Source organism: Rhea americana, unplaced genomic scaffold (genome assembly GCF_003343005.1).
Source record: "Rhea americana isolate MKP2758 unplaced genomic scaffold, rheAme1 scaffold_298, whole genome shotgun sequence".
In the NCBI taxonomy this organism is placed as follows: domain Eukaryota; kingdom Metazoa; phylum Chordata; class Aves; order Rheiformes; family Rheidae; genus Rhea; species Rhea americana.
Window position 1 is genome coordinate 109,048 of NW_028186421.1, and position 24,332 is coordinate 133,379.

The 24,332-nt window shown below is 37.2% G+C and overlaps 2 protein-coding genes across 3 annotated transcripts in view; both read right to left on the bottom strand.

Annotated features, from left to right (window-relative positions):
* The window catches only part of LOC146593339 (macrophage mannose receptor 1-like), a 32,954-nt gene extending 21,742 nt beyond the window's left edge, over positions 1 to 11,212 (bottom strand). For both annotated transcript variants that reach the window (XM_085309416.1, XM_085309415.1), the window contains exons 1-9: positions 11,152 to 11,212; positions 8,334 to 8,732; positions 7,338 to 7,511; positions 5,689 to 5,853; positions 4,755 to 4,868; positions 2,378 to 2,524; positions 1,304 to 1,489; positions 673 to 830; positions 178 to 288 (exon numbers count right to left, since the gene is read on the bottom strand). In XM_085309416.1, coding sequence (XP_085165542.1) covers positions 178 to 288; positions 673 to 830; positions 1,304 to 1,489; positions 2,378 to 2,524; positions 4,755 to 4,868; positions 5,689 to 5,853; positions 7,338 to 7,511; positions 8,334 to 8,732; positions 11,152 to 11,212 — 1,515 coding nt within the window. The remainder of the gene's footprint in view (positions 1 to 177; positions 289 to 672; positions 831 to 1,303; positions 1,490 to 2,377; positions 2,525 to 4,754; positions 4,869 to 5,688; positions 5,854 to 7,337; positions 7,512 to 8,333; positions 8,733 to 11,151) is intronic.
* Positions 11,213 to 13,982: 2,770 nt separating this feature from the next.
* LOC146593340 (macrophage mannose receptor 1-like) overlaps positions 13,983 to 24,332 on the bottom strand; it is a 34,952-nt gene continuing 24,602 nt past the window's right edge. The window contains exons 22-30 of the mRNA XM_085309417.1: positions 24,160 to 24,325; positions 23,364 to 23,466; positions 21,665 to 21,894; positions 20,896 to 21,058; positions 19,339 to 19,485; positions 18,137 to 18,253; positions 16,680 to 16,847; positions 14,788 to 14,829; positions 13,983 to 14,227 (exon numbers count right to left, since the gene is read on the bottom strand). Of these exons, the coding sequence (XP_085165543.1) occupies positions 13,983 to 14,227; positions 14,788 to 14,829; positions 16,680 to 16,847; positions 18,137 to 18,253; positions 19,339 to 19,485; positions 20,896 to 21,058; positions 21,665 to 21,894; positions 23,364 to 23,466; positions 24,160 to 24,325 (1,381 nt within the window). The remainder of the gene's footprint in view (positions 14,228 to 14,787; positions 14,830 to 16,679; positions 16,848 to 18,136; positions 18,254 to 19,338; positions 19,486 to 20,895; positions 21,059 to 21,664; positions 21,895 to 23,363; positions 23,467 to 24,159; positions 24,326 to 24,332) is intronic.

A 24,332-nucleotide genomic window follows, 5' to 3' on the forward strand; every position in this document is an offset into this window, starting at 1 on the left:
AAAATACCTTTATTTTAAATGAGGAAACATTGTGTCTCACCTGAAAATTATCACTATGAGTTTGATTTGCAATCACAGTTGTGAGGAAAAAGTAAAACGGTAGTTTCAATGTCAAGTGGAGATTGTGAAGACAATGGATTTTTGTTAACTAAAGTCTCAGTTATCCTGTAGCCTTACCTTCAGGCAGGCAGGATCAGTCTTCACTGTCCCAGAAACTCCTTGCAGTGGMTGTCTTCTGCAGATGTAACCTAACTTCCTATCACAGGCACTGTCTGCCCAGTATCCATCCTAGATGTAGTTTGGGAAGAGGGAAAAAACAGTCAGATGGATCTGTTCATTTATAAACTTCCTTGGTTCTTTTCTTACAATAGTTCTTCAGTGAGAAAATGAAGATACTTATTTTTTGAATGAAATCCAACAATTTGTGGTTAAAGTCCAGGTTATGTTAAATTGGACTAATTGCAGTGGCAGACTGTTAAGGATTGCCTAGTATATAGTGTACATTCAGGATCATACATGAATTCATGTAGTTATCTCTAATTAATGAAAAACATCTTCCTGAGTGAATACATACTATTCCTCCATTTGTTTCTAAATTTCAGCGATGAACTAACTAAAAATGGAAACAAAAATCAAATGGTATAGCACTGCATGAATATGGCATGATTTTACCTCTCCTGCCATAATAACACAATCTTCTTGCCCACTGGTTGCATGGGTTGGTTCTCCATGCAACCATTTGGTATATGTCACAGTAGTCCCATCGCTCCATTCAAAATACATTTGGGTGTTGAGGTCATTCAGACCAATCCACAGCTCATCGGTAGCTTCTAGGAAGAGAAATTCACTTGTGTTAGTGCCTCGGTTGGAACAGTCTACAAGAGCAAGATTTTGTGGACACAAGCTGAAACCACTGTTATAATACAAATTCATCCAGGTTAAATGGCAGTGGGATCTAATTCATATTCTTTTCTTCTTTCAAGAAGRTAAAATGGAGATACCAGCAGGAAATGAAATTGTTCAGCTCTCTCAGTAGAAGTCCCTCTACAGCTACAAGTCTGAGGAAGATATCATCARTCCACCTACTGCCGTAACTGGAGCTGCGGTTTATTTCAAGTAATTTCTTGCAATGAAAAACAGCAATGAAGAGAGAGCACTGATTCCTCACGCTTTTTTAGGTATTCATCTGTGAGCTTCCTTATCAATATTCATCTCAAATGAATAATGGGCTTTTTACAAATCCTGTAAGATCTCTATTATAATTTTCCATTTGTACCAAACTCTACTCCATAGAAATACTCACTGTAGCCAAGCTGAGACAGTATAAAGCCATGTTCTTCAGTGTTGTGAATACTGGCCAGACTGCCGTTGCTCTCTGCACAGGAAATCAAGGCTTCTTCCCACGCTCTGGGCTCCCTGCGAAGCGCGTAGCARTGATCTGCATAGGGCAACCATCCTTCTGGGCATACAATGTTGGGTTGTTCACCCCCTCAAAATAAATTAATACTTCAAATTTTAAAATGATTTAAGTTGAAATCTAAAATAACTGCAGTTACATTTGAAATTAATTAATTAGAATGAAAATAGAGCAATTTTAAATAGACAGCTCTTTTATTCATTCCACATATATATAAAACATTGTAGTCTATTTGCTTCTATGGAATATAATATTGTATTTTAAAAAGTGGAAAATAATGAAGCTGGTAGTAACTGGGCTTCACTAGTGTGAAATATTCACTTTTAGACAGACAAATATTTTAAATTTGCATATATAATGTTTTCAGACAGCATACCACATCCAATTATGTTCTGCATATTTCATAAATGCCTTATTACTGCAGCACAAGTAATTCTCTGTGGACATAGCTTTCCATGATAAATCTCATCAAATAAATCACCGGAGGCAAAGAGCTTACTTTGAAAAGTGGCCAGAAGGAACCCTTGTTTGCAACCTTTGTRGGTTACCTGCGATTCCAGGAGAAGGTGGTTTAAGCCTGTACGTGCCATCTTTCTAAACCTTCAGTGATAAGCCTGGACTTTTCATTAGCATACACTACAGGGTGAAGCATCTCTACTTTTATTTTCTTGTATGCTGGAATGTGCAGTTCAAGGCACTTTTGGGATACTCTATGATTTAGAGTATTGCTTCTATTTTCCTGAACAATAACATGAAATAAAAATTGCTGATGTTATCTCTGGGTTCCAATAACTTTTCCAGTGTTTGAACATACTTGAAATAACAGCGTGTTTTATTCTGTGCTGGTCAGTATAGTAGGAAAAAGAGTGAAAATGCTTTTTCTTTCTTTTGTAATAACTATGACAGTTCATCTTAGTGACACATATTCTAACTTCATTGTGTTTTGTTCGTTTGATCTACCTGAGGGAAGAATGGAAGGATCCAGCGTGGAGTTTTCCTTTTTACAGATATATCCAACTTTCTGTTCACATTGCTGGTTTTCCCATTGAGCACCTCTTCTAGGATTTAGCACTGCGCAAAGTTTCTCGGGCTCAGGAGAAGGGCTTCCTTCATAAAATAAAAACAAAAGATTATTTTTATGTAACACAGGTTTTATATTAGCAACTAAAAGAACAATTTATTTCCAGCCTTTTCCTGCATCAGTTATGAATCCATCACTTCATGGTTTTGCTATTTTTTTATTAGAGATAAAAAAGTATTTAAAAGTAGCCATCAAAACTAGAATATTTCTTTTGATGATTATTACATAACTCACATTTTCTGCCATATTTGATTGCATGATTGCTATTTCAAAAATAAGATTTTCCTACAAGTTTTGTGGAAATTGTCGCCTTGTACAGAAGACAGAATACATTTAGAGCGCCCTGAGGGAAAGGCTGCAGAGAGTCTTCAGTTCTGCTTGCCCCCATGACTGCTTAATCAGCACATATATAGGGGTCAATTACATTTCCATTAAGGATGTATGTAGCTCACAACCAGCCATTGCACAACCGATGTTCTTGCCCAGTCAGCAGTTGCTGGGCTTGCATCTAGACATTTAAGGGACACCTGGTACTGCCGTAAAAGAGATACTGGACACAGAGCTCTAGGAATCAGAGCTGGCAGTTTCACAGCTCATGAAAAATCTTGTTTTATATATGACTTCCAGTCAGGACTCATTTGTGCTAACAGGACAACTTAATCATGACCTTCCAGCTCTCACTTGCATTCATGAAATCAGAGGATGCAGTCTGAGATAATATTTTTGGGCAGGAACACTGTACCACAACATCTTTTCTTAATGTAATTATTATTCAGACAAGGAATTTTACAGCCATTTGAAGAGAGAGGAGAGTTCTTCAGAAGAAAAATCATCAAAGATTAATCATAAAAAGAGGTTTCAAAACCTTTAAAAAATAGAATTCTAGCTCTGCATTTTAGAGCTAAACTAAGCTCAGTGAATTAATATCATTTTGTTAAAGATATGAGACAAAAGGGAAATGTCACCAATACGTGGATAGGTTGTCTAACAGTTGGGTAGGGAGTGGTGGGGATCTTAGCTGGTCAAAGCCTGCCAGAGTCACCTTCCTCTTTATGGGACTGTACTAAAAGGCTTCTAGTTTCTAGAGCTGTGTTTATTAGATCACAAAAATAATAAAATGGAATTCTTTAAAAATAAGGCAAATCTGCTAGAAGTCATAGGCTAAATTATAACATGTAAAAACAAATCACCCCCTTTCTGCTTTGGCATTGCAGGGTGTATCTTTCCCTTCTACGTCACATTCTGGTCCGGCAGCCTTCAGTGGCTTGCTGAAACAAAATAAGTCCATTTAGGATCTTCAGAAAGATCCCTTCTACACATCACCTCAGGGGCTTGGCTGCAGATTTGCTCCTTGCTGCAAGCAGGGCCTCCTGATGTGCCCTGGCACTTGCTACTTGCCTCTTCCCTTGCTGCCTCACCCACCATGCCCTCCAGGAGGTTCTCCAGGACTATTGAGGCATGAGCAAGGTTTCCCTCTTCTCAAAGAGGCCCAAACACCCACAGTGCAGCCACTCTCTTTTTTTTTTTCTTCGAAAAGTACAATTTACAATAATTATACAGTAAACTGGAAATGTGTAGATTAACTCATCATAGTAGCCACCATGCAGGGATACAGAAACTCCATGGGTATTGGCTGCTAGACCTGAGAGCCAGCTGCTCCTTTTCTCTGCAAGGCTTAAGTGTGGCCAGCTCTGCAAAAGATAGAAAGCCCTCCACCTGACTGAGCAGCTCCAAGATTTTACTGTAGTCTMTGTGCCAGATAAAAGCCAGGGGCACAAGGGATCTCTGAGACTTGACGAAGACCAAAAGATAGAATAAGCATGTATGTATTCAACAAATATAACATTCCCCATTGCTGTACCATCTTGTTGCCATGACAACTATTAAGAGACTTTTAAAGATAGAATGCCAATGTGATGGTCTCTGATGCCCGCTGAGCCCAAGAGCTGAGCTCTTGCAGTGTGCAGGGACTCACATAAGCCGAGCAAAAATTTAAACTGATTTTAAGTCATCCTTAGCATACTACAGCTCAACTATTGCTTTTCATTTTAACCACGTTTGATAGAATGTAAGTTTATGTAACTCACTGAAGAAAAGCATACCTTTTCAGTCTCATACCAATGATGTGTCTCATAGGCCTTTCAACCCCTCTTCTATATGTTCGTGGTGAACATTGCAGTACTGTACTTAATATGCATCCAACATTCTAGCAGAAAAGAGTCATCTGCAAATCTTTTTWAAAAAAATGTATACTACCTGGAGCCCAGTTTAAGAATCTGAAAGGGAAGCCACCACTCCATTGCCAGCCACTGTTGAGATTCAGACTGTTAAGCCCAATCCAGAGGGAGGATCTCTTGCTGTCAATCAAATCTAGGTAATCAAAAGAATTTAAATTTTATGATATTTAAAATAATACGTTCCACATTTTCAAAGTTTGGAGAAGGATAATAAATGTCTKCTTCGTGACTTCCAAATTTCAGTACAGAATCCATAATTACTATGAGTGAGTTTTAGTTGCAAGGTACAGAATGGCAAAAGAACAATTTGCCTATGAGTTTATCTGAGTGCAATGCTATTTTACAGTTGTATGTAAGTAGCAGGCACTGAAAAATGAATTGCTATTGTTAATATCTATATTACAAGTTTACTATAAGTTTGATGCAATTAATCCTGTGACTTTATTTGACAAAACCTATCCATATGTATGCAAAGTCTTAAAATTTTTACTTGTTATCTTGTATAAAATTTGTATGATATCTGAAAAAAATCTGTCTATTAGATGAGTTCTAAATTAGGATACTGATTTCTTAACACAAAACTGATATATTGAATAGAAGGCAACAACAGTGGCTTTTTTCCTTGTAAGGTCCCTTTCTAAGATTGTTAATCTTAGAATGTGTCAATGTTTTTTGAGCATGATCCAACTCTTACTTAATTAGCTGGAAATTCTTCACTTACTTTGTGAAAACAACAATAATAATTTCAAATAATAATTCCATGGCTCACTTATACAAGCTTAACTTACAGTATTTGTGACATAAAAACTTACCTTACAGTATTTGTGACATTTCTCTAGTAGTGTCAATATTATTATTACATTATTATTATTTATTGTAATATGATTAAAGCTAAAACATTTGTAATCAGCCAAAAAAGGGCACTCTTTACTGAGTCTTGCTTTTTAGTTCACCTTTCAGATACRTTTGCTCRTGTATCTSTGTGACACTTAACAACTCCGCATTCTGCTGCTGGCAGCTCTTCCTTGCTTGGTGCCACGTGAGAGCTGCCTGGAAGTTTGTCTGGTAGCAGGTTCCTGTCAAAGGATCTGTAGTCCAAAATCTGTCATTGCCACTGTCTGTATGAGAGAGGGCAGATGCAATATTACAGTCTGTTATAAACAACTTTGGTAAAATTTTATGATAGAGTTTATCTACAAGTGTATTTGTGAAATCAGGTTGTTCTGAAACAAAAAAGCCAAAAAATCCCCACCCAAGCCCTATAATTTTCTCTGAGCATACTCTTTGTTAAGTCAAAGAGAAATTCCCATTGACGTTAACAGAGGTGGACTTTCATCTTTTTCTTCCCCTTTTCCCTATCAAATCTTATAATTTTCAAGTGAAAAAAAATATTACAAAGAGATTAATAAATCAAAACTGCTTTTTGGTCATCATCTGTTCTGAAATCCTGTTCAGCAGCTCAAAGGCCTTATCTGAACATGTCTTTGGTCATTGGTGTTTAGAAATTGTCTTCTGGGAACTCTCCGTTAGCAAAACCATTTCTCAGACATGTGCTTATAAGCTGTGATTATGACTTCCCTTAACTTTGTCTTTCTTTCAGGAAAAGAGAGAGGATTCCCTGAGCCATTAGTTAGAGCATATGTTTTCCAGATTTTTATTTTGTTCTTTTATTGCTGACTCCCTTCACATTTTTAACATTCCTGTTTAGTTGTAGACTCAGTGAGCCTAGTGATAGTGTCCCAGCAGTTATATGATGACAAATGCTTCTGGTTTTCCTGTTGAAATAATAAGGGGTTTTATTAAAACTACTGTGTGCAATATTGCACCAGGAAATGATTTTTAGCAATGTCGGTTGAAAAGACACTGGTGGCAAATTGGATAATGCACTGAACCTAGTTTCCCAAAGCAATGCTCCGATCAAAACAACAAATGCGATTCTGTGACACATCACCGAAAAATTAGATCTGAGGCAGCATGTTCATTATCTTTAGTTACATCAGAGTTTGATGTCCTTTATTTTGCCCTCAGATGAACATGTATTTCTCTGGTGGCTTTCAGTGTAACATGAGGCAGGACGATGGAAAGCCATACACTCTTTGGGAAAGGTTGATTATACTGCTATTCCAGTAAAACCTTTGAGCCAGTCTTCTCCTTCTTCTATGCCTTTCAGAAGACAAACCACCTCCTTCCATAGGCTATAGGCCAGTTTTGTGAACCAGAATAGGGATTTGCATAGGTAGAAAAAGATACACAACTGTTACCAGAAATAGCAGTGAGGCAGGGAGATTATTCAGTAAGTAGCATCTCACTTTTCAGATGATTTTGTGCTGACTGCAGTCACATTTAAAGCCTACTGACCTTTTCCTGGGTGTGACCTTCTGATGGACAACCCAGGCAGCTTTCAGCTTGACTGGAAATTCACAGGGGAAACAGTTACTGTTTCTTATGTAAGCGATATTATGGCTTTGTAAAGAGACATTTTTGAGTAAAACAAAATCATTACAGGGGCTTTCCCTGGTAATACAAGTAGCAGCATCTCAGTATTGATGTATTAACCTAACAATATTTTGTTATACCATCTATAGCAGCATTCAGGACTTACTGTCGGATGGACAGAACCCATACACATGGTGTGAGTCGAAATCAGGGGTTGTTGCACACCAGAGCAAGCCGTCTGACCTGCCAGCGTCTGTGCACTCTGCGTACCATTTACCACTCAGCTTGAAAGGGAAAACGCATGGCGCTCCATTGGCGTTTCCTAGCAGTGTAWACAAATCTGAGAGGACAAAAGAGAAATGAAAATATGGGCAAAATACAGAATGTAGGGAGTCACGAGGGACCCAGYTCTCTACTTCTTTGTACACATTGTAGAAGTAAACATTCATGGTAACTAGTGACCCACTGTCACTAGCAGTCATTCAAGGAAATTCTAGGTAAATTTGTAATTTACCATTTCCTTAGGATATCACCAGCTATTACAGCTGGAAATAGAGCAATTTCATATAGTAAAGAACTAGAAGAAAATAATAGTATTTTTTACCTCATATGTTTAAAAATAGTTTTTTCTAAATAGCACTGTTTTGTTCTTCATGTAGCTTAAGTTTCAGTTATTCATAAAAAGCTCATTGACTTAATCTTTAAATACATTTTTTCTCACTTGAGTTCTCATATAGGAACTGAATGGTGTTGTTCATGGARTTGTTTCTTGCATTTGTTATTGGGATATTAAGCTTGAAGACTGTTGCCTTTCATCCAGCAATGATAGCACAATTATAATAGTATATATTCAGTGGCTAAATAAACTAAAGCAYTTAGCTTAAAGCTAATGATTAAAAATTGCCTAGACCCACCTTTGCTTCAAAAGAAAAGGTAAACATTGAATTTTTTTGCATACTACATTCTGCCTGAAGCAAAGCACCTTTGTATCTTCAGGATGGAGGAATGAAGGCTTGAATATATGAACTAACCAGCCTCCAACCCACCATTGCCTCATCGGGGACAGCTGATGTTAGACCRAGGGAAACAAATCAAAGAGCCCCAGCCATGATGACAAACAAGTGAGTACTAGAGACTATCAAGATTAATCTGYAGACTTTACCTTCATAGCCTTGCGAACACAAGTCATCCATGGTTCCATAGATCTTCCATTTACTCATCATACCTAATCCTGTGTTCAGCACAACATCGTCTCTTTTGCTTTTGCCAGCACTGAGAAACAAATCTTCCCCTTGGATTGCCAAGGTCGCATTTCTGCAGTCCCATTTCTGGAATTCACTTTTCTCATTGCAGGGGTACAGGGAAATTCTAGCCTGGTCTTGCTTAGAGGGGACTCCCAAACATTGTGCAAATGCCACACTCATCACCTGGTGATCAGACACCCACCTGAACTTCTGTAACTCATTGGTTTTTTTGCAAGCAGTTGTTGTGACCCCTTGAGAACTCTGAGCAACTATACAGCGCTTGCTATCCTCATTGTAAATTAAAAATATTTCATTTCCTGTAAAACAAAATAGTCAGAATTAATGAACTTATGGTGAAAAAAATGGTGGGGGGAGCTTGTTAGGAAAGAGGTGTGTTGTCTTGCTGATCTCTCTACTCATGTCACGAAACTGCAGGTCTGAGTCATTTTCACAAGAAGCAGACAGCATTTTCAAGAATTTTGTTTCCTTTGGGGAGGAAAAAAATGCGTGTAGGTCATGTAAATTCAATTCAGAGGAATAATAACACATAAAATATATTATGGCATAGTTTCAAAACTGTAATCCGTGTAATGGATTTTCATAAATATCATGGATTTTCTTTTTCCAAGTCCCTTCTGAAATACATATTTCTTCTAAGAAAGTTTTCAGAAGACTGTGTTGAAGATTCAAAATTTAACATTACTTTGTACACTACAGTTTGAGCTCGTCTTGTATATGCCTCCCCTGGATTGCATGTGAACTTACAATAATTATTCACTGAGCCTTCTCCCTCAGAGGACTCTTGCTCCTTCAGTACTTGGCATGTTCTGTTATTCTTTATTTTTTAGGATGAAAACCTATTAAACAATAGCTTGCTATAATGCCCTATTCCAATATCCTCTCACTAGTACATTTATCATAGGAAGTCAGTATAATTCAAACAATCAAATCCCAAACAAATTCTCACAAGAACCAAAAYCAGGGAATATTTGGAGGTAAATGTATTGGAAAGTCTCTATACACCTGTGTCTTGCTAAGAAAAAAAAAGTATGCTAATGCTAAACATGCTAGCTAACACATCTGAAATATTATAGGCAGCTTAATATAGTGCACCAAACAAGACAAGTCAGTCCTGTTAAAAAGGGTTGCACATTAACGCAGTTTTACTCCTGCTGGTGTGTAAAGCTGTTTATTTATTGCTGCGTATTAGTGTATGAGCAGAATTACTTGCTTTCCAAAATGTCAAATAATAAATAGCTCCATCTCATTTTGTCTCATAAAGGAGTGAGATTCAGATTAAAGATGAATATTATAGGACCTATGAGGCTGAAGGTCAAGTCTTTGCACTTCATTTCTGTGTGCCTCAGTTTCCCATYTGTGAGTATATAGCGTAACATCGCTCCATATCCTTTCTCAGAGAATAACTGCATAAAGGACCATGAGCCCACAAAGAATACAGTTCCAAACATTAAACAAATTCCTAGGATAARTGTAGGATCTTAAGACACATTTTGTGCTGAACAAAGAACATAATAGAAAGAATCTGAGAAATTCTGATTAAYGAAATTGTGACAGGAAAAATAGTTCTTGTGACCAAGTGTCTGGACATGGGACCCAGGATTTTGGATATCTGAATTTAACATCTGAATCTTCCAAAAAGTTCTGTGTAACTTCAACCAGCTTACTAAATMTATGCAAACTTCAGTTCTTCAAATCTGAATTTGGAAATAATGCATAGTTTATTCTCTCCTTGTCCATTTAAATCCTACTGGATCTTTTAGTTCTTGCTGCTTGCTAGTTAAGAGCTTAGTGTATCACCCCTAATTTCAACTGTTGCCTTTCAGAATATTATTCGTTCTAGTAATAGCAACCGTGAGGGAACAGTGAGGTTTGCACTGTGGCTACTGTGTGCCTTCGTTTGGGTTGCAGCTTGCAGAGCAGAGCGCAGACCCAGCTCTGAAGGTGCTTTTTCCAATGGCTTGTACTGACACAGCCTATAGGAAACGGTATCTGCCTTTGGACGCTATGATCTGTACCCAACTCCTCCACAAAAATGATGAACTGAAGAATACAGGAGAAATGTCCTTTAACTTTATCACCATCCCATCATCACAAAGGAGGGCCAGCCAGGACTCATCCTTAGAGTTCCTGGTCAACTCCAGAGCCTTAACTGTGCCTCATGTCCACACACTAAAAGCTCTAGTGATTATTCCTGGGACATTCTTGATTCTGTGATTTTTAAAAGACTTTCACTGACATCTGCTCAGCCGCAGTATGGCATCTCACATTGATCCACAAGCTCTACCTCGTTTTTCACAACCTTATCYTAAGGGTAGGAGATACCCATACCTTGCCCTTTTTCATTTTTTCATAACCACAGTCACGTCAAATGGACAAGGACTATGGAGCATACTGCAAAGTGCATCTCTTTCTCAGAGTAGACATAACCAGTAATTAAAAAGCATCCAAAATTAAATCTCTATTGCCATACATCATTCTGTCCTGATTTCCAGTTCTCTGTTTTTCCCTATCCTGATTCTTCCCCTTTCTTTAAAAGTGAACCAATATCTCTGTATTTGCATCTTTTTAAAGTTTCTATGAATTMCTCCAGTTAGAGTGAATAAGAACTGCAGAATGGTCAACCAGCAGGAAAATCTTAAAGCTGAGAGCAAGCAAGAGAACAAAAATACCAACTTTCACATCCACTTTTGCAGGGGATAAAGAACAAAGACTCACCCAATGTCTGAAAAGCAGTATGAACGAAAGAGAAGAAAACTAAGAATGTAGAAAAAGTCATTTCAATTGTTTCATTCCTTTCTTCTTTTTCACAAACGGATAAGCCAAAATTAAGTGCTGCAATAAAAATCCTTTTGGAACCAGTGGGTGCTAGGTCTTTCTCAGTTTTGGAGAGTTTTAGTTGAAAGAGAAAATGCTGGGCTCTAAATAAGGAAATATCCTGTCACATGTTGTATTCTGAAATCTATAAATAATTACAAAATTCAAACTTTGTGTCTGAAAGCAAAGTTTCCTTCCATTCTAATGCAAGTGACAAAGTCTAAACATTTCAAGATCATTCTGCTGAAAGATTTTTATGTTTCATTGATGGTTCAGTTCGCAGCCTCCAAAGTCAAAGTGGCAGGGAGTGCTCAGAATGTAGTAGGTATGCATTAAATCTCATACGTACATATTTGGGAAACTTGAAGGGAAAAAAAATGTACATTTTTTTGACCAGAGGACAGATTTTCCCTGCTACAAAAGGTGTACCAAGTAGTGTCAACTATAGCAGGGTGAAGAATTAACAAAGAGAGGACAATTTAGTCTTACATGGAAGCTTGGCAAGCTGAGCACTCTTTGTGCACCTGACTTCTAGTTTATCAACTGTTAAAACTAGTATGTCATACTTGCATGTAATTTTAGCTCAGGAGAACCGATACAAAATAGTCATCCAGTAGTTAAAAATAAATCTTTCTGTTAACAGGTGATTTCAAAAACAAAGTGTATTGAAAAAATTCAAAACTATTTAATCCAGGAAGAAATAAATGAATAAATTTTAATATTTAAAGAAATCTTCTTTTGCACTACCTGTAGGAAAAGCAAAGAGGARTACTCTCACACATTACAAATGATCTGCAACCCTTTATTAAGTGGAAATCAGYTTCAGCTATAACGTTTCAAAAACTCTTTTTTGTTTTGAAGGAAAAGGGGCAAAAAATTCAGCAGAAATTGCCTTGAGAATTCTCCCTCATTTTCCATATTTTCATTATGTAATCAAATCTCACAAGATATTCTGCAAGGGTGAAACATTATTTGATCTGAGACAAGAAAGCCATTTATAGAGTATTGGGTCTTCCGAGCTATGTTACCAGTTCAAAACATTCTTACATCCTCCCCCACTCCAGTCCCCACCCTGAGCTAAACAAAATTAGGCCYGATTCCAGAATCTAACAGGCAATAATAGTCTCTCTATTTGTCCTCCGTCATCTACTGAAAATAGTTATATAAGCTATGAAAATTATAAATAATTGTATTATTTGTTATATGTAAGATACATTTGCATTATCATCTGTTTTCACCTTTCATTTGCCTTGACTTTGTCTTTAGCCATCAAACAGCAGTGGACCAACCTCAGTGTCAGCATTTACAACAAGACAAACACAGGTATGAGCTGTGACACATATGAAGAAAAAATAAGAGGCATAGGATCAAGGGTACTGTGAGTAAAAACTGTCTGAGAACAGAAGACCCTTCCTTCCTCATCCTATGCAATATTTTTGTTTGAATGTAGTATCTACAAGGCAGCAATCCAGCAGCATGTGAATCTCTTCTTCCCCATGACCTCTCTTATGCAGTTCTTATGTACTTTTTAGGGTCTGTTTTTCCCATGAGTCCTTGAAATGTTTTCTCTTTTCAGTCTAGCATAGACAACATTGAACATACAGAACGCTGAATCAATCCAGTAAACTTGTAAAGCAGCATGTAACAAGGCACTTTGCCCCATGGCCTCACTGGCCCATGCCACCTCCGTTGCACTGATACAGGGTGCTGTTGTTAGTCCAGTTATCCAAGAGCTGGAGGATGGGGAGGAGGCATCCAGAAATGAACAACCAAGTGAAGAAAGAACAGGAATGTATTCTTCCAGCTTTATTTGGCACCCACTTTATTTTATAGCTTATTTATATTTCTTTGTAGTCATATGCCATCTTCATCTTTCCATGTTTCCTCCTGCTAGCCTCTCTCTYAATGTAAATGACTCATCTGATCCCCAGGCTGTATAACATCTCTGCATGCCAATTCATTATTACTGAAGTATTCTGTAATATCTAAATCCTTTATTGGTATAATTTCATATAATTGATACAAAATAGTCAAAGTTATAGAATATAACTGAGTGCTTTCCAAAGATTTACTAATTTTGCAAAATTCAAGTTGAAGCCATGAATGTAGTACAAGTATTTACATTTTTCTTATAGCTATAATATTAGGGCAAGGAAGCTTTTTCAACTGACACACATTATCTTTAGGGTGATATACATTTTGCATATTATATATTCAAAGTTTGAGCAAGAAAAATTCTTACACAGGGACAATAATTGGGAAAAACAAATTGTGTAAATCACTAGATACTCTAAACACCATTTGACTGAAGTAACAGTAAAGACTCCTCATGTTGTGGCGAGATATATTCTGAAAGTGCAGGTTTGGGGCTGAGTGCTTTGCAGAGTGTTCATTATATATCTGCACTTGTTTCTGCATGTGATGACAGCACAAATGTCTAAAATGCAAGTAAGTAGAGCATTAATCTGTACATTTTAAGTTTAAACTCTTACTAGTTCTTCTATTTGCCTTGTTCGGTTAATTAACCCAGTACAGTGCTCTGAGTCTTAGTCCTGTGAATATTTCTTAAGCAGCACAGAGCAATATCACTTAGCTCCTGTGAAATGAAGAATTTTTAGTTTTAGTATGTACAATATGTGTTAGGTGCATGTAGCTTTTACTAAGATTTCATTTGTTCTAGTTAGTTTTTTTTTTTTTTAAGCATAAACATAGAGTTGAGCTGTGTTATCACATTAGACAACGCTGTGTTCATTTTTTTCTTTGTCATTGGTAGAATCACTTTCATCGCCCACTCCAGTTACGGCATTGCTGTATTCTAGTAGTGCGCTGTGCTSCCTCACCTCTCTCTGAGGGTTGCTTTGTTTTTTGATYTTGAATAAGAAATAAACCATGAAGRTCGTTCCTACTAAAATAAGCAGGACGAGAGTAAGTAGCAGCCAGATTGTGCTGTGACCATGTGGTTTGTCCTTTTTGGCATCTGTAAATAAATATAAAGCAGTTAAAAGTGGGTCCACTATAGCCATAAATAAATATGAAGACTAATGAAAATTATTTGTCTGATATTCCCCCATTTACATTAATATTACTCTGGAACCATTTATGAAGACAACAGAGTATAACCTCAGCATCCTCCTGCCTTCTTCCATGGTTCTGCTGGGGCAAGGGTAGGACTATGGGCAAAGACATTATTAAAATGTAGATATTCTCATATACTTTTTCAGAATGAGATTTCTCTTAAAAATCTATCTTAGCATTTCTCTGTCAGTCCCCTCACAGACCTTAGTGTGTGAAAGACGGAGCAAAGAGGGGATGATCAGCGTACCAATGTATTTAGTGATGGGTTTGTCATCCTGAGATGCCATAAGTATCTCATAGATACTGCTAAATTGTACTGGAACTGAACTTAATGGCAACTAAATAAATTAAGTGAATATAAATAAATATAAAGAATAAATTAAATTATAAATTTGAATTAATAAAAACCCAAATATTTATTTTTATGTCTCTTAAACTATAAGAAGGAAGAGAAGTGCCTGCTTTTCACATTTGCTGGAGTAACTGAAGTTGCTTTAAGTACAGCTGTCAAAGATAATGAAAAACATCTAGTTACAGTCTTAAAAGGTCACATGTAACTACAGTTACATGGTCAGCAAAACATGTGATGCTGCATATCAAGGTTACCTCATCTCTTCTGGAAATGCATTTACTAAATTAAGATGGAAAGATACAATTGACCTTTAGCTGATATTCATTGCAATGGAATTGTGATGGTTCGTGGAAGCCTTCTTTCTTCTCCTTTATTGATAAGCAAGTAATTTCCAAGCATAAGAAGGTTCTKATTGTGGTAGAAGGACTGTGTGCTCCTCTTGCTAATAAACCTTGCCCCCCTTATTGGCTCCGCATGCATTTCCTGCATTTCCCATGCAGAGACCACCTAAGTTTTAGGGTGAGATGATCAAATGCTGAGGATGTTTTCTAGTTCCTCTCCTACACAGGACAGCAAGATCCAAGATCCAGCAGATTTTTAACGTGTCYGTAATTCATTTACATCTATAGCTACTTTTATAAGCTCAGGCTTTCGTATGCAGTTTTGCTGGCTGTGTAAAGGGGGCGCCATCTGCAAGATTTTTCACGGTGCACTGGGCAGCGGCTGGGTGCAAGTGGGATCACTGCTAGTGAAAAACCACATGGAGAGGCAGAGTGCACATTTCAGTGCAGCAGAAAGCCGTGAAGAGACTGCTGCTCCACCAGGAGCACTGCAATGCATAAAACACTGCTGTGCTCACGAGCGGCCTCTTAACGCGCCTCTTCAGCTGTCCCTTGGAAGGATGCAGGACTCACTGCAACATGTTTGTTTGCTCTGAAAAATCTTTCTGTTGGAGAGCTGGTCATAAGGAAACACTCCGCACCTCAGCATTGCACACAGGGGCAGCCACAATCAAACTCAGATGACTAAAGTATATGCTGATGATGAGCTTGTGCTTTCTGAAACTTCTGGTAACAAAAAAATAGCTTTCTGTAAGGTGTATTGCTCTAGCCACTTAAATAAAATTAGGAATCGCTCTAAAGGGAGAATTATATTTTTTTTAGAAAATGCTCTAATGCTAATACATATGTGAACATCTGCTTTTCCCGCCAGCTGCTTGGTCTGGTAGGAGAAAGGACGGAGCATAAGAGAACCTCAAAACATTCAGATCTTTTGGGTTGTGAAATAGGACAGGAAATTATACTTTTCTGCAGAATTACAGTTCAACTCAAAAATACCACATGGCTGCTTGGCTCATCATATTCTGATATTTCTGCTTCCTGACCAAAGCAGATGGTGCCCAGTTGTGCAGAAACACAATATTAAAAAAAAATGTTAATCAAAACACTTCTACTATTTTTCAAAGGTCACTTTACAAGCTCTGGATCATGCTTCCGTTCTGTTATTACTTAAATGAAATTGCTTCATCCATCCCTCACTGGAACAGCATGTATCACAGCACAGCAAGAGGAAGAAAAGCAAATTACTGAGGCAGCCCTTGCTCCATAAAAAGAGAACAGGAATGTTAACAGGAAAAAGTGTGTGTATGTTAGGRGGGAGTAAAATCAGAAAATAGTTTAAAAGTTTTCCAGAAAATATTGATAATCTTTGTTATTATTTAAATAATGGTTCCAGAATGCAAGAGTATCTGAAGTTATGAAGTAATAAAACACAAACAGTACAGATAGTACGCAACAGGTCTTCTGGAAGACCAGAAGAAGGATAATTCTACATCTACATATTATTTTTGTCTGAATCCTATAAACAGGTGATAAGTAAAAGTTTGTAAATACATCCTTTTATGTGATGTAAAATGTGGCTCTTTTCAAAATGATCATATGGTGTTATTACTACTAAAACAGAACTTTAAATGTCAAGAGCAAATATTAAACACGCCACTTACTCTTTGGTTTCTTACAAATATATCCYCTTTGGGAAGAGCAAGGAATGATACTCCAGTACCCAGAGGACGCAGACAGTTCTGCGCAGTAATCAGGCTGATCATCTGAGGGTTGTCCTTCACCCCAGTTGACAAAGTCTAACACAGTGTTGTCTTGCCAGAGCAGCTTCCCTGGTGTGGCAAATGTTAGCAATAGTACAGTTAGTTCAGCAAAAATGTTCACTAATATTAGTTTTTCTCTAATTTTATTATTATAGTCAGTCTAATAAAACATTACTACATATTTCAAAAAATCCCTGCTGTGGTTATTTTCTAATACATTTTATTTCCTTTGAATTTTTTATTAAAATAATTATTTTTCTAGAATATGATCACAGCTTTGACACTCGTAGCTAAGTTTTTTACCTATATAYTTGTCTAAGGAATGATATTTTTGTCTAGGGGACTAATGCTTCAAACTGAAAAAGCCCTGATAAAACTGCGCTATTTTTTGAAATTCATAAATTTTTATTTTGGCAACACTCATTGAAAATCAACCAGCTTTTACTGTAAAGCTTAAGCATATACTTAGTTAAAATTCGAACATTTCTTTTTGCCTCTAAAATAAAAATATTGATGTATCAATGAGTTAAAATAAGTCTAAAAAAATCCTTTATGATTGCTAGTGGACTGAGGCTAGGCATGTTTTCTTCCATTTACATGTTTTCCAAAAGGGCCATTTCTAGACAGCCTCATTTTCTCTTTACAGAGAGGAATGATTGTGCCTGGTGTGAACCTATGGACTCCAGCTGGACCCACACAGCCCTGCACGGGGGCTSACAGACCATGAGAAGGTCAGAGCACACAGCAAAGGGTCCCCACTAGGCAACAGAGCCAACTCGTCAGAAAAATGTTCTTCCACGGGCCAGGAACTGCAGATGTCCTCAATGAAGGCTCCACGAGGAGGGGAGGATGAACAGTGCCTGTCCTGGACTATGGACCTCTGCAATTTCTTCTTTACGCTGCAGCCAAGAAGTAACTGTGCATAATTGATGTGCTATTTTCTTAAGAATGGGTCTGTTCTGTGTTATACCTCTTGAGAGAAATTCCTATCACCTTTSCACATCTTTGTTACTAAGCTAGAAAAAGAATACAAGAAATTTGCATTGAGCCAGTCTCCATGCTGGTTGCAGCCTTTTTTTTTGACCCGTGCAATAACCAGGAACCAAAACTGAAGCCAAGCAGAATTTATTTTCTACAAYCATTCACACTTATTGGATAAGACCCTAAACCTCCAAGATTTTTTAAATCAGATGCTATGTATCTATTTTTTGTTTTTAACTACTTCAGAAAATTTTCTTTATAATTTCTATTATACTTGAATCTTTCCCCTCAAAATAACAACATATCTTAATCATATTTCAATAAATTCAATGAAGGCCATTTATGTAAATATTATATAAAGAAATTAAAGTAATTACCATTTACATTTCTGTATATTCCTATCCAAAACCCACTTGTCTTGCTCGTGAATAAGTCTGCATGATCTTCTAAAAAGTTTGATTCAGCCAGATCTTTTATGGAAGCCAAAGTACCACCTATAATACATTAGAAAACAGGAGAATCCTATCAGAGAAATCAGTGGCAGTTAAAGACTTTGATGCAGGATAAGTTTAATAATAAAACCTCTTCCTGCTTGTACAGAGTAAGCTAAGATTTACRGACAAGAAAGAAGTGTTCAATGGCAGGGAAACAGCGTAGCTTGTAAGTGAGGTCCCAGATGAAAGACACATGATTTTCATTGCAGCGCAGTGAAGAAGATGATTTCAAAACTTTCAAAACAGGCAAACAGCACATTATTTCCAAGCAATTGAATAATATTTTTCATAACTAGAATTTACTGATGATTATTTTTTTCTTGGATTTGACAGGATGTTGTGTGGCATGTAAAACTGTGCAGCAAACAAACACGGGATTCAAAGGGATTCATTTTTCCAGCAATAGTGGCAAAATGAAAGCATTGGAAGGAGGCTGAGAGGACCTAATGAGAGCTGAAACAAAAGGATCAATTTCTTCAGAGCAGCATAGTGCTCTCCTTTTTTGTTCACTGCCTAGCGAAGTGTTGATGAGCTACCTCACAGCTGAGCACTGCTGGTGGACGAGGTCCAAGGAGGAGCTCATGGGCTTGGCTGTGAGAGAGGAGGGAGGCCTTTGCCTTCCCTTTGCGTTGCAGGTTGCCAGGGAGTCCTGCTGGCAGAGTGAGGGCTTTCAGGCAGTGCAGGCAGCCCCCTATTAAATCACGTACCCCACGTGAAAAATAAGTGATTGTCATTGTGATATTTACTTCTGTTCCTGGCACAGAGATCCTGAACAATGCATAAGGCTGGAAACAAATCAAACCATTTYAAAATCCCACTAAAAGTAGAAAAATTGTGAATTAAGATGTAAAACAGCACTAGAACAGAAYGCAGCTGGTTAGAAAAAAAATAACTAGGAAAATTGATCACCTTAGTTTCAGCCTAAATGAAAAGCAAACAGCATTAATGATGAAAAGTAAATGAGACATTGATTTCTTCTTTTAAATCTGTGTACATTTTGTGGCATTAGTATTCAAAGCTTTTAAAAAGTGAATTCTTAGGTCAAAATTGAAATCCTATTTCTGAATAATAAAAACAATAATTACCTAAYTGAACACATTCGGTCACAGACTGAGCCCAGCTCATTTCATTGGCATTGAAATTATAGCAGTGGCTTTGGAAAGGAATCCAAGAGATGTGATCAGATTCAGGACATTTGCCAATCTCTTGTGGAAGATCATAAGGAACTACATCTACAAGAAATGAGATATTGTGGATTTTATTGTCAGTGGAGATCGAAATTCTTCAGATATGAAATTAATTTTAAAACCCACCATTCTTAAAAGTACTTAAAATAATCTTCATCACACATAACTAGAATTATCAGTGAATATATCAGGAGTGACAGTGAGGAACAGCACTCTTCAGTCACAGCTGAGCAGTAAAATACAAGGCTGAACTCTTCAGTCTCACCAGTTGAATCAAACTTGGATTATCTCAAGAAAATCTGAGAGTTTGATTTTTTTTATTCCAGTGTATTTTCTATAACTGACAACTTTGTATAAATAAAAAGTATACTAAAAGATAGAAAAAGATGAAGAGAATCCTCTATAGGTTCAAATAACAATTTTATTTTAAGTGACATATCCTCTAAATTGTTACTTACTACAGATATTCCCAATTTAACATTTTTCTCAAGATAATAATTCTAACAGAAAACATCTGAATGGCTTTAACTTGGGCACTATGTGGAACAATCTGTTTCTCATGAGATATATGTATAGCGGCTCCACATTTTCCTGCAAGCAATGATGTTAGAGCATGAACTAGTAACGTTGTCAGCTGGTACACGCATTTTTAACTAAAGCAAGTAGAAGTTGCAAATGAATCAAGTTCAGACCATGATCTGGAAAAGAAATTAAATCAAAATTACACAAGAATAACTCAGAAGAAACYCGGACTGTCCATAACCTTTGTGTTGCTACAGCCAGCAGCAGTTGCTCTTGTASAAGTGAGGAAGCAAAAGTTTGGTCCTATCCTAGGTTTGTCTGTGTGTGCTTTAATTGTAGTATTCCTCGCTGAAGTCTGTGCAATCACTATGAAATATGAACTTCTGTTTTTTCTAAGAAAGATACTCCTTTTTTCATCACTTTAACATTAGCCACAGTCACCAGAAACTGCTGATCACATTAATAACCAGATAAAACCAGTCCTCCTTTTTCCAGTTGTTAGAATCTAATAACACTGAAGCTTTAACCACTGTATGAACACTGCTATTTTGAAGGTACAGAATTTATTTTATACTCAGTGGACCTTATTGATTACAATCCTTCCCATAAATTTCCTGTCAGCAAAAATATTCACCTTATAAACTATAAAGGAGTAAAAAGTGTAGTGCTCCCATGATCTGTATGCTCTGTCTGTCTGCAACATTGCAATTCTACAGCAGTTTTCTCCTGAGCCCTATAAAAATGCAGGGTTTCTAATGATGAATGACAGCTCCACGAAAATAAATTGATATTGATGCAAAAATAAGAGTATTGGCATTACATATACAGTCTCATTATTCCTTAATATATATTTAGCAATATGTTTTTTACTCTAAGCAGATTCAGTGAGGTTTCTACCTTAAAACCTAAAGCATTAGCATCATCATAGCTTACCATCAGATTTTCTGCAGACAGAAAAATGTTTTTCGGTACAGKGTGCTGTTTTCCAGGCCCCATGGAGACTTAGATAGACACAGGCTATTTTCCGTTTCGGTTCACTATAGTCCCAGTTAGAATAATTGATTTTCCTATTATCCATCCATCTGTAGTAGCCAGTCTAAAATTGGAACACACATTTAATATAATGTTTCTGCACTTCCGTCTTCTTTTTCAGGTAAGAGGATTTATACAAATGCACATTTTCCCAGTGATATGTAAAGCTCAGTGCTACAGTGTACATCTGTGCAAGTACTGTTAAAATGTTGATCAAATCAGGACTCAGTAATGTGAAAGTAATACATAACAGTATGCTTTCCATGCTGTAACAGCCCATGAAGGTTTTTTGAAGGCCAAGTGATGCTTTCCAAGTGCTGGTGGTGCCGAGTCGCTTATGGGACAGGGTGGTGAGATGCATACCTGTCCTGGAGCAGTCAGGTCAMCCTCAAGTGCAATGTGACCATGAGGAACATGAGAACTGCTGAGCTCGGGTACAGCAGAGCAGAGGGTGGCTGTCACATAAGGACTCTAAGCTCAGCTACAGTCGAATGTACATCTCCATTCCCTAAGGTGGAGTTTAATGCTTTTAAAATAGATAAAGTTAAAAAAAAGTGAATGCTATCTTCTCATCCTAGTTTCCTAAGTCTATTCACRCTACAGTTCTACATTCAGCCTGTAATCAAACCATAGCATTTAACCACACTTCATGTCGATGTATTAATCTTACCACTTTGCTGTTGAGACCAATCCATAGGGGCTCTCCATGCTGCGCTGCCTGCAGCAGCAGAAATATATTACTGTAATAATCTAAAATGCTGGTCAGCTCTAAAGATTTCTCCTTGCAGGCTTTCCTTGCTTCTTCCCAGTTCATTTTAGAAGGAATGACTAAATAGCTGCTATTATCATAACGGATGAACTCGGACTCTGGAGCAGGTGTCRAATGAAATAATTCAGGCTCTGTAGGAAAGAGATAAGGAGGAAAGAAGAGAAGCAGAACAGTGATAACTATTAGCTGCCTCAGTAGCAGTATTACTTTAGAGTAACAGATGAATATAGTGTGGCAACAAAAGCATCATCTAAATTCATTTTTTATTTTAAAAGCAAAAGACAGATATTTTAAAGTGTTTGCAACTACAATGTAAATAATGCATTTAGGAAACAGGGAGAGGCAGAGAATTTACTGTTTATATCTGTAGATRTAAGTCTAGCTGAAAATTATGTGGATAGTGGTCACACAATAATCCTCTCTCCAGTTCTCTCTAGGTTTCCCTCCCACAATRTCGGTGAAACTCCTCCCAAGCAGAAGCACAGCACAGAGTCTCTGCATATCACTTCAGGATCAYTTCAGCCTCAAACTGAGGATGAACTTCATTCTAAGAAAAATATTTGGCTACATATATAGTCACATATACATGTGCTCCTTCTTCTTTTACATTTGGGATAAAGTAAAAAATGAAACTACAATTCTGCCTTAAATGGTATGTTTGTAAGTAGGAGGCATAAAGACCTAGAGCTGCTGACTAGGACAGAAAAGAAAAAAAATTGTCTTCTTGCTCGTATAGTCTCAGGAACACACAAAAACAAAATGTTTTTGCCAGTGACTCCCTTGTRCAGCTTTCTGCATTTGCATGGGACAGAGCCTTGAAACATCTGGCCCAAATGTGCCTTCTTCCTATATTTCTAGCTGTAGGACAGTTCCTGTATTTCTAGCTCAGCAGTTCCCCTTTTCTCTTCTTGTGGACTGTGCGGTGCAAATATATTCCGGATGTTTCTCCCAGCCTGAGGATATAAGAAGAAATGTAGCAGTTTCGTCCTTCTGATTAATCTCGGTATTGCTCTAAAAAGCATTGCCAGAATCCGTACCACAAAATAATTGATTTAACTCACCTTACCCAGCCCTCCAGGGGAGGATGTGTGGSGGCTTTTTGGTGGGTGGAGAAAGGCTTGTCTGGGAGGGGGAGGCTGCAGCTAAGATSCCTGTGGTGGAGGTTAGCGATGGATTCGTCTTTATGCTTCACATTTACAAAATAACCTRATTCAGGTACCTACATCTGTGCTAGTTGGCTAAACTTATTTTGCTGTCAATAAAAGAGAAAAAGTGCACTTTGAAGGCCTCTTCTGACCTGCTTCAGACATTTACCTCAGGTGAGGTGAATCTTGCCTYCAAAGTTTTTACTCTGTGTGCAGGTGGCTGGTTCAGAGGTAGATACCTACAGTGGAAGTAAATTCAGCCTCTGTGAATGCTGGTAGGGGAGAGGCCATAAAACAAGAACTTTTCTATAATCCTTATCCCAGAACTGTTTTCAYATCTGGATTGAGCAGGGAAAATAGCTGAACTTCCTTAACCCCAGTTAAAACTGAGGACTTCTAAATTCAGACTGGTTGGTAAATGTCCTCTACTAAAGAAGGGGAAAAATAGCACTTACTGCTGTCCATCTGGCAAATATAGCTTTTGTTATGTTGGCAGTCCGTGTTTCCCCAGTAGCCTGCTTCATGTTCAGATCTTTTCATCATTGCAATACAGTCAGTCTAGGGAAAAATTAAAAAGAAAGTTGTAGCTGGTAAACCGCAAAATGCTTGGCAAAATAACAGAGAGACATCTTAGCAGGCCAAGTTAATAGTTTTCTCTAATCTTTTTAAAGACCTTTTTAAGGCTCTTTTTAAACTATTTTTTTGGCTCTTATTTCATTTATCAGTTTTTAGAATAGAAATGTATTGCATTTTATATCTGAAGCAAATGAAATCTCCTTGGCAGATTAGTACAAGAACTTTTGTCAGTTTTAAAAAATTTCTTACAGTGCATCACAACTATTTTTACTATATCGTGCATGGTAATCCACACAGAACTGTTGAGCTTTCATTTGTATTCATGCTGCATCAGGAGAGGCGATGAAACAAAGTAAAAACCAAGCACATTTAGGAATAATGAGTATTTTTAGTAAATTCTAATAATTCTGGYAATATTTCCAGTTAATGCCAAAAATAATTACAATACAGCCCTCCTGCAGTTCTAGACTTCTGCAAAAAATTTTAAAATACAGATTTTAAACAAACCTATTAATGTATTGGCACAGCTTTAATAAGTTGATTCTTGTAATATTATTCTGTTGCCTTCTACCTTAAGCCATTGAAATATAAAGAACCTAGGTAAGACAGAGGTCAACTGATTACACTACACTTGAGTCTGTAAAGTTATGAAATTTTTGCTRTTGTTCTGTTTACCTGTATCGTAATAAAATTCCAATTAATTTCAATGTAATTATCTCTAAATGGGAATTGGCTTCCCCACTTTGAGTAGTCAAATAAGCTTCCATCTGTCCAAAGGTATGTACCCTCATTGTTAATATCATTCAGTCCAATCCAGGTTTCATCTGAGATATCTTTTAGGAGGAGAG